This window comes from Bactrocera tryoni, chromosome 4, assembly GCF_016617805.1.
Source record: "Bactrocera tryoni isolate S06 chromosome 4, CSIRO_BtryS06_freeze2, whole genome shotgun sequence".
Lineage (NCBI taxonomy): Eukaryota > Metazoa > Arthropoda > Insecta > Diptera > Tephritidae > Bactrocera > Bactrocera tryoni.
In genome coordinates this window covers 48175778-48186563 of record NC_052502.1, presented here as the reverse complement: position 1 = coordinate 48186563, position 10786 = coordinate 48175778, and the positions used below count along the sequence as shown (strand labels likewise).

General features: G+C 34.5%; 1 protein-coding gene across 1 annotated transcript; it reads left to right on the top strand.

Annotated features, from left to right (window-relative positions):
• Positions 1-9066: 9066 nt before the first annotated feature.
• Positions 9067-10228, top strand: LOC120774586 (dynein regulatory complex protein 9). Its single transcript, XM_040104318.1, has one exon. It carries the CDS (start codon positions 9067-9069, stop codon positions 10183-10185), a length of 1119 nt encoding a protein of 372 aa, XP_039960252.1. The 3' UTR covers positions 10186-10228.
• The last annotated feature ends 558 nt before the right edge of the window (positions 10229-10786 follow it).

Genomic DNA, 10786 nt, shown 5'->3' with positions numbered 1-10786 from the left:
TGGCTGAAAATTTTTTAACGAAAAGTAAAAAGAATTAGGTTCAGTTATTGCTCACGAAATGGTGATTACTTAGTAAAATGAAGTTTTCATTTCTATTAGGATGTCAAAAATGTTGGTTTGTTGCAGATCCATAAGTTGGTTTTGTTTAAAATGGAAATCATTTTTTTTCCGTTTCCATTTCACACTTTCCGTTTCCTTGTTGTTTGCACTTATCATGTACGCGTTTTAAATAATTTTAATTTAGGGCTTTGAACTCGTTTTTTGTGTGCAGTGGACAAATGACTGAATAGAAGCAAATCGTTATACAAATTTAATTGTACTTAAGTAATATATTTCTGGGAATAGTCGCTACACTTGCTCTTTATGTTCAAAACACTTACCACATTCTCTTAAATTTATATCTGCGGTTCCCAAATTGTAGCTTTCCTCGCCCAGCTACGAGATTTTTTTCCAAAGGCTAAAAACTTGTTTTAACTTTCTATGAATTTGTACAAAATAACTGATTAAAATAGTTTATAATTATCAATAAAATATTTTTACTACTTATTTTCATTTTTTATTAATATTTATCCTAAATAAACGCAGTAATGTTCAACTACAATTGCTTGGTAGGTGTTGAAATTGTTTGATACTCTGGTCAACCCCATTGAAACAGAGTTGAAAACCGTAATATCACAAAGAAGTTGAAGAACATTTTTTTGACGAGCTGAGTTGAAAACCGAATTTCAAAACTTCAACTAATGTGAGGCTAAAATAAAATAATTAAAAAAATCAATACTCGTGTTGTTTTTTACATATACTTAAATATTACTTCCATATACATATAAAATAATTTGTTAATTTATAAAGCATGTTAAGAAAATTTGCCAAACTGACGCCCTAAAATTCTTCTGCCCTGTGTGATTGCCTATACCTACATATATGACGGTTATGCTTTGGTAGACTGAATGTTATATAAGTAATGTGTAATAATATTGTATAAACTTCCCTTGGCAAATTAAATTTAAATTATTAATGAGGAAGCACAAAAGGTATACATAATTAAGCTGGACTTGAACCACATATTATATATTATTTTAAATTTATAAAGTCTATCGGACTGATTTCATCTATATCTCTTATTATTGAAGATGTTAATTATAGTTTTTTTTCGGAATGGCTGAAATCGGTGGATTATTTAAACATTCTAAGAGGAAGGGAAAGACTAATTTTTTTTACCATCCCACTGTATATTAAGCAAATCCTCATTTCCAGTTCTTCCATATTTAATTCCATTCACAGTGTACACAGTGAGTCAACCAAGAAAAACAATAAATGTAAATATGCATTTTTGACAAATGATTCTTATTATTGATTGATATTTCTTTCATAGTTGTTATTTGTGTTAACCCACAATAAACACTCTTCTATTTTCGCTTGAAATCGCTTTTTTTTTTTTTGTTTGAAAAAATAAATAGAAACAAAAAATTACATATAGTTTTTGTTTTGTAAAATGGCAGCATAAATTAGTTAGTTTTATTTTAAAAATTCTAAGAGTCAAATATTACAATTTTATCATGATTTTCTTAAAACAGTTGATGTATAATTGTGAAATAAGCATACTGCCAACGGCTGGTTTACTGTGTACTGTGATTTCACCTACAACATCAACAAATATTTTTTATCATTATCTGGTGTCAAGTCAAAGATTCTTTGAGTCGGATAGAAACTTTCGCGGCCATAGGCTTTTCTTTTGTACTCGCCTAGACATAAGGCTTCCAAGAAAGCTTCTTTTCTAGGACGAGCTCTAAGTACTTGACCGTATCTGAAGGCTGCTTGTGGATGCTTTCCATTCGCTGCAATGGAGCCTCTGACATCTTGTTTCTCCTAGTAAATAAAACCATCTCAGTTTTATTTGAGTTAATAGCGAGTCCACTTCCAGCCACCTAATTAGTAACGACGCTGAGAAAAATTTCGAATATCGTAAACATTTCTTTCAAATATTCGCACACTTTCTTCAGTAAAATAGAGTATAATTTAATTAATTTTTATGTTTTTATTTGTATTCTCACGTCAGTATACTTATTTTAGTGTGAGAATTAGTTTCAGTGAAGGCGTGTCTCTAATAATATATATATGAGTATATTAAGAATCGTAGCTTCACCTCTTACATCTTATGGTGTCTACCTTCACTTTTTCAGAAATCCTTTACTTTATATATAACATATATCTACATTTCTATAAACATATGTTATGTAATATAATATATTAGTACACTAGTACACTATGTAAATAGGTACCTGGGCATATATTTTTTGCAACAAATTGATTTAGAGTCATTGCCACCAGAACGAATTCTTTCCGCAAATGTGTTATTGGTTTGGATGAGGAAATATGTATGTTATACCTACATATTTTCATTACCCGCTAAGTAAATTCGTATACCCTGAACAGGGTATATAAAAGTCGCCACGAAGTTTGTAACACCAAAAAGGACACGTCGGAGACCCTTCCAATTATAGGGATATATTATTGATCAGCTTGACGAGATGAGTCGATTTAGCCATCACCGTCTGTATATGTATGTATATGCGAACTAGTCTCTCAGTGTTTGAAATATCTTTCTGAAATTACGCAGCCGTCCTTTTCTCATCAGGAATCTGCTTATTTGTAGGAACGGGCGATATCAGATCGCTAAGGCTAATAGCTGGCATACAAACTGAACGATCGGAATCAAGTGCTTGCATGCACAAATTTTTATTGACGTGTTATCTTTATGAAATTTGGCATATATTTATTGTTACTCAATGCATCGCTACAATATCCGAAGAAATTGTTAAGATTGCAAAACTGTACCGTATAGCTGCCATTTAAACGGACCAATAAGAATCAAGATAAGTAATTTTGTTTACACTACTGTATGCTATAAAAAATGTACCTGTGAAGGGTATTATAGCTTCATTGCAGCCGAAGTTAACATTTTTTTCTTGTTGCATTTTACATTTTCTATTTGAGGTATACCAACGTTTTTTACATCAATGCATGTTGCAGCTATTGCTTAGCAGCAGTTGTTGGCAATGTCGGCGCCGCTGTTGAAAAACTACGCTTTGACAGTTTTCACGTAAAAATAAAATGCTCGCGCATTTTTCACTACATTACGCTCTGTACATGCCCAACAAGCATGCATTTATATATCGACATTTGTACATACATACATTTGCATGGATTAGTATTTGCGTGAACAGCAACACTCTGCCAAACAAAAGGTGTCAACGCTTTCCATGCAGCATGAGCAGCAAATGTGCATGCAACGGAAAAACGTGCGCAGAAATTTTTAAAAATTCACACACGCGCTTGTAGATATGTATGTATGTTTGTGGCTAGATGCGGATGTGTTTCATATAAAACATATACAAAATATGCGCCCGCAAACACTCAACCACAGTCCGCCCACTCAATTCGGAAAGTGTTGTGCGCTTAATGAAAAGTATTTAAAATTTTAAATTGAAGCGTTTTCCCCTTCAAATATGAAATTCAATTCTGTTTTTAATTTTTTTTGGAAAATATAACTACATATTAAGTGAACCGAAATTGAAATTTTCCCATCAACACGTTGTTAGGCTTCGATGCACAAAATAATATATGATTTCCACAAAATTTAAAAGAGTCAAAGTGTTGAAAATCTTCTATGTTTTCTACATAACCGTATGTTTGTCATACAAAAAATTACCTTTTTTCAATTTTATATTTTTCTCAACTGGCCTAAATTGCTAATCAAATTAATAAAGGTCAATAAGTGTCCGGAAAAAGTGTTGAATAACGGCAAAATAATTGAAAAAATTGTTAACTAACGGTTAAATAATTGAAAACTAAACTGCGTCTATTTGAGAGAAAATTTTCATTACAAAGTTCACAGCCATGTTCATGAACATATGTATTTCAATATCATAAATCATTCATGTGTATTTCGAAGCAATAAAAGGTAACAACACTTTTACTATTGCTATTTGAAATTTTTATTTCACCGTTTCAGGCATCAAACTCAATTTTAATCTCCACGTATCTTCCACGGTTTTTAAAGAAAAATTTTACGTAAAGTTTCATACATACATATGTATATCAAACCCTCGAAATATTTTTTTTATTTGATTTTTTGTAATATAAATTTGAATAATGACGAATTCATAACGAAATTTATTTGTTTTATTGAGATTCGTGCACAAAATTTCATGTTCAGAATTAGTAGCTGACTATTACATAAATATCGCTTAGGCTCGTTTTGTAGAGCACATGTTTTCGTTACTTTAACTGACAGCTAAGCTGAAGTGTGTGTATTCACGACTCTCTATAAGCATCACTGAATTATCATGTTAATTCTCTAGTTTCCATCTGCGGAAAAGGTTAAGCAACTTTGTTGTAATTAAATAAGTCAAAAATAATGCTAAAATAAGGAAGGTCGAAATATTTCCAAAAAATTATGTAAAAATTTAAAGCACATTTTTTTGATTCCAATTCTCTATTTGCGAAAATATTTGTGTATGAAAAATATTTTTCACCCACCTAATTACATATGTTAAACCATTAATGTAAGCCCTAACTGATTTTCTTCGATTTATTTGATTTAAACAAATTTTAAACAGTGGGCAACTCACCATTACAACACATAGGATAGATATCGTTCTTAAATATTGGTTCATACTGACGCCAGTATTCAGATATTTAATTTTAATATACGTATCTAACCTTTATGAGGCCCATCAGGAAACCACAAAAACTAAAATCACTCTATTTAGATCTCCCTAGATCATGTCTTCATGGACCACCTTCTGATGAAGTTTATTCCTACTGAATTTTAATAGTCCGCATGTGCGGCCCATTTTCGATTCATGGCACTTTTGCCTGTTTTTTAGTGGTTGACTTCACCGAGCTACCATATATAAATAAATTGTTTGTGAATGTAGAGGTAGCCAGAGGCATATAAATTCTCTAGTTTTCGAAGTCTAATTGTAGCGTGGTGCCTTCTCTGTCTAATTCATCTGAGTCAAAGTTACTAGGAATATCACTATGTACAGGAACCCACTTCCGGTTTATCGTGAAATATGATGCAATTTTAGTATTTAATTTTGCTGAAAAGACACCACCTTCCACTCGATTATTTATTTGGATCCATCCGTATCTACTAGACCCGTTTCTCTAGAAGAGAAAGCAATATTGGTGATCAAACTTATATTCAATTCTACAAGGTGTGTTCCAAAGTAAACAGGACTTTTTGAATCTAGCGCCCCCTGGTAGCGCCATCTATATGTCGAATGATTCGTCAGAATCTACTATCCTTATCGATTGTCCAGTGAGAATTTCATGACATTTCATGGAATTTGATTGGAAGTAAAGTTATTGCGTTTTAAGTGTCAGTATGTTTGTGTTATCGGTGCGAAAATGAGCTTCGAACAAAGAGCCTTAAATTTTGTTTTTAAAATTGGTAAAACTTTTACCGAAACGTTTCAATTGATGATACAAGTTTAGGGCGATTATTGCCTATCCTGTAGCAGAGTGGTTTCAACGTTTTCAAGGTGGTCGTGGGGACATAAATGACGATCAACATGTGGGTCAATCGAAATCCGTGATCACCGGAAATTCCATCGAAACAGCCGAAGTCATCATTGAAATTCATGGAAATGGAATTGAACATCTCCAAAGCATCGATTTATGATTGACTGAAAATTTGGGCTTACGAAAGGTGTGTGCAGGGTTTGTTTCGCACAAATTGACTGACAATCAAAAATTGCTCAGAATTTAACATTCGAAGGACGATTATTTGACCAAAAATTACGTTTTAATCGTTAACCACTCCCCATAATCACCTGATACCGGGCGACTTCTTCCTTTTCGGAAAAATGCATTTGCTCATGAAAGGATAGAGTTATGCAGACGCAGAGGCCATTCAAAAGGCTTGCACCGACATACTGGCGGCCATACAGCCAACGAGCTAAAACACTCGTTCGAGATGCTTTTGGACCGTGCAAGAGGAGACTATTTTGAATAAAATAAATTGATTTTGCCGAAAAACCATCTATTTTTTGTGGAAAGCACCTTGTAAAAGGATTTTGCACACTCGTAGTATTGTGTAAAAATGTGAGCTTACTAACTATCTATCCTTACGCTTTACCACGTATTTATTTTCCATTATTGGCCACCATACCAATATATCGTAGGTTATAGTCGGCCTTACAACTGCTGTATAAATATGTATGAGTAATGCGAGTCCCCATTTGGACCCTACCACCACTCAGTGGTCGGTCGTGTATGGAATCAGCGGCCAAAAATACTTCCACTGTCTATATAAAAGTGAAACTTTCGCCAAAGCTTTTTAAAATTTTCCTCTCCAGTTCTCCACTCCGCCTCCCCCCGTTGGTAACAAATTTTAATTCATTATATTAAGTTAAGAAAGTTTATAAACTGAAAAGGAATTTTTTCAATATTATTCAACTAAGTCGAAGACTGATTTTAATAAAATTGATTTACTTTTGCATGATGATTTCTTTGACCGGTAATAAAAGGATCTAAGCTCAAAAGTAATCGGTTTAGCAAGTCCTGATTTCCGTTCCGTTCCGTTAGTTCTTTCGTGTATGATAGAGTCAATACATCTTAACGTCCTTATTGCTTGACTCAGCAGATTCTTATGAGAGTTCTACAATTGAAACTGATGCATAGTGAATAACATCAGGAGCGTGAATTAAAATTTTACGGACTGACGAAGGAAGATAATATCAGAAATATTTTGAAGTTAATTCCTTTGCAGGATCTAGCGCAAATCTAGTGCATTGAGGGTTTATTGAACTAGTTCCTTTTGAAATTGAATTCGAACAGGACGGCAATAGCGGGTGGATGAAGGTCGGTCTGCAGTTTTTCCAAATTTGTATGTGCTCTTCATCATATTGCTATTTTATTATTAGTTATATAGGGACATATGCCGTGACAAATAAATTATTTTTTTCAAATTATTATTTTTAAATTTCTGCTTATATTCGCTCTGATCAGAATTGCCATCAAAGCACATATTCCTATTGATAATAGGTAATTAGAGGAGTCATTCCGTTCATTAACTACATTTGTGACGCAATGCTGTCCAATAATTTTTTTATCTCAACTTCAACATCAGATTTTGAAAACTTTATTTTTCAGGATAACTGTTTTTCCTTTAAAATGTTATCATAGCTTCTAATAAGTAGATACTGATGCTTTATTAATGTTGCTTCGGTGATAAGTGATATTACTTCACACATTTTCTAAACACCAAAATTCAAAAATATAATATTATGTATATATATTTAGGCGTGAAAGTTTACACCTATATGATGGTGCTTAAATAAAAGTACGTATAAAACAAACATTTGATAAAAGTGAGAAAATGATAAAATGAAAACCAAAGCTCAAATAAGTATATATATGTATGATGAAAAAAAAAATAAAAAACAATAAAACTTGCACGAATATACATACACGTAAGTACAAAAAAAATTTAAAAAAAACACACAAATAATCGCATGCCTGGTAGAATAACATGAAAAACAAAGAAAGCTGCAAAAAGTTGCAGCTGAAATCAAAAGCATAGACTTAGAAAATATTAACTAATAAAAGCAAACTTGACTCATTTAAGGGCGAGACAGGGATCACAACTTTTTGTATACCTTAAATCGATATATAAAAAAAAACATACCACTCAAAAGGGCATTTATAAAATAATTGTTTTAAAATAATAAAACAACATATTATTATATAAAAAACACTCTGTTATATAACATATACCTTTATTCTCAATAATAATTTCGATTTATGGGGATTAAACACGATTTTATATTGAAATTTAATTTAAATAAGAGATAATTTTTAAGCTATTTTCACTGCACAGTCCGCGCGTTTCTATTGTCTAATTTCTCTCGCTTTTCGTGGCCTCTACGAATGGGATAGAGCAAAAATGTATTTACCTTTAACAGTGGAAAATTTCAAACTTTAATTTTTTTTATTTTTGGCCTATGAAATCGACCAGTGTACATCGGTCAGATATGTAAAGTGTTGTAGCGGGTTTCTTTACGCTAACGTCTATGCTTGATTTCCATGTAAAGTTCCTGTCTAAATTAGCCCCATATAGCTCACCTTATCCCCTATTGTTAGCCTAGTACCATTTATTAATGGCGCCATTACTTCTTTGTATTTTATTCACTAGTAAGATTCAGAGAAGTGGATGTAACAAACCTTCTTTAGATGTATTTCTTTGAACAGATCTGCATAACGTTGAAGCTCCCAGCATCGAAATTATTGATCTACCCTTGAGCATATGTTGAATTAATTCCACGAGAAGTTCACAGATGCACAAATCTTTGAGTGCCTTTTAAGCAGAATGTTATTGAAAGCGCCATCTAAGTCAAGGAAGACGAGGACAATTTTTCATTTTACTCTGCTACCACTAAACCTTATGTTATTTCTATATAATAAGTATGCTGCGAAACTTCAAAGTTTTCTGTGGTTAATTTGTTTCTTATGTTTCTCTAGTTTTCTAAATATTGATCTTTCCAAAGTTCTTAAGAGGAAGGAGGAAGAACTAATTGTTTTGAAATCCTTTGAACTTGTATGAGAGCTTTTACTCGCCTTTGGAATATATACATATGTATATTACTTTGACCTTCCTGCATAATGAATTCAAATAGTAGTTTATTTGCAGCGCCCTTTTAATAATAGTTACTAACCAGAATTGTATGTAGATCTGGGACTACTGTAACTGAGCCAGGAATAAACCAATAGGTACAGGCGATTTGAAGGGCTTGAAACTGCTTATTGCCTAAGACAGGTTTTTCCTAGGCGGACCGAAGAGTACTTAGCCTCACCCGTCAATGGCGCTAGTTTCGCAATAGAATTGTATTACCCCATAACAAGAAGAATAATAAGAGAAACCACAAACATAGTATCGATTCCTTAGTAACCATCGCCTTGGAAACTCATTTTATTTACTTTCCTTAAATAAGGGTGAAATCTACAGCTATTCAACAGCTACTAGTGGAATCACTTAAGTATAACAGTGAACCATTCGCAATGAAGCATATCTCACAACTCGAAAATTTTGTGCATCCGCCTTTAGAAGCAAAAGCTTTGCGGAAGTTACTATTGTCTGCAGTTTACACCGAAGCAATCACGAAGTTAACAATCTATCAACGTAGCCAGAGGATAAACGCCCGGCGCTGTGAGCCCAAAAAAGAGAGTACGTCGAAATATCAGCAGAACGCACGTCGCAGTTCCAAGAAAGAGACACTCAAAAAGCCCGATGGCACAGAAAATGTGCTCAGCGAAAAAATGCTGAATGAAATAAGGTTGGACCAGGAGCTGAATTTACTGCGTAAAATTTACGGAACTGCGCTTTCAGAACTCGAGTCCGGCTCTACCAGTAAAGCTTTTAACGCAGATGACATAGATGAAACTACTGTTCGATCAAACGACCAGTTATACAGCGTAATCGAACAACAAAAGCCGGACAAGAATGAAGTTGAGCAGGCGTTAGACCTGTTAAACACCAACAAAGAAGCATTGAAAGTGCTCAAAATACAATTAGCGGAGGAGCAGCAAGCGGCGAAGGAGCGCTTAGTAGAACAGGACGACTGCATTGCTACACTACGTCACAACCTGCGTAACGTACGGCTGCTTAACGAATTGGAGCTGCGCTTGGTGCAACGCTGGGAGGAGAATCGCTACACGCAGGCGAGTATTGTCGGCGCTAATGAGGAACGTACACTGCAACAACAAATCGATGACTTACGCCGTCGTATTGCGGGTGAAGAATGCATCATTGTTCAAGTGGACAAGTTTAGTGTGAAACAATTTGCGGAGCTAAATGCGAAAATCGCCGCCTGGCAGCTAAAGTACGCGCGTGTAATGGAGATCAAATGCACAGAGACGCAGGCGAAAGAGCGTCAAATACTGAAGCTGCAAAAGTCATGGGAACGCCATAGGGAAACGTACGCAGAGCGGCAAAAATTCGTGCGCGATTATTTGGAGGAAAAGGAAGTGGAGCGACAGTTATACGAACAGCAGATCTACCGCGTGGAATGCGCCGTGCGTATTCAAGCTTGGTGGCGTGGGCTAATGGTTCGCCGTGGCCTGGGACCGTTCAAAAAGAAGAGCAAAAAGGGCAAGAAGGGAAAGGGTAAAGCTAAGTGAGCTAAAATATTTCATTCAATTTGCCTTTGAACGAAAATATATGATATATATTTACAAAAATATATTTTAATTTGTAAAAGAGAAAACTAAGCTAATTGCCAGCGTTATTAGGTAGAAATCATTCACAAACACCTCGTCTTATACAACGAACCTAAGCGATAGCCCATAATTAAAACGATAGTAATCTGCTCTATTGCCTTCATTACTTTTAAGGCACTCTTATTATTTCATTTTTCATATAGAACATTTTTATGTAGAACTACTTTCCTACCATCGGGCCTCCGTCAGGTAATTTTCAGTTACTTTTATCGCGTTTGATTGGCGAATCAACTTCATCATCATTTTGGAGTTTCCCTGCTGTTTAGCACCGAGGGGAGGATCTTACCTTTCATGATATCTAACGCGATTATTCGAAAACGCGATATAATGTTAGTTGAAACCTTCTCTTCGATTCGATTCGATTCGCCAATTCTCTTCTCGCTCCTCCGTCGGGTACCGCGTCGACTACTTTGATAGCTGAGGTGTTATCCTCCATTCAGAGGACATGACCCAGCCAGCGCAGCCGCTGTCCTTTATTTCGCTCAACTATGTCAATGTCGTC

Bases quoted from the DNA above. Each gene is read 5' to 3' on its own strand.
- LOC120774586 (XM_040104318.1), top strand. From the start codon at position 9,067: ATGAAGCATATCTCACAACTCGAAAATTTTGTGCATCCGCCTTTAGAA.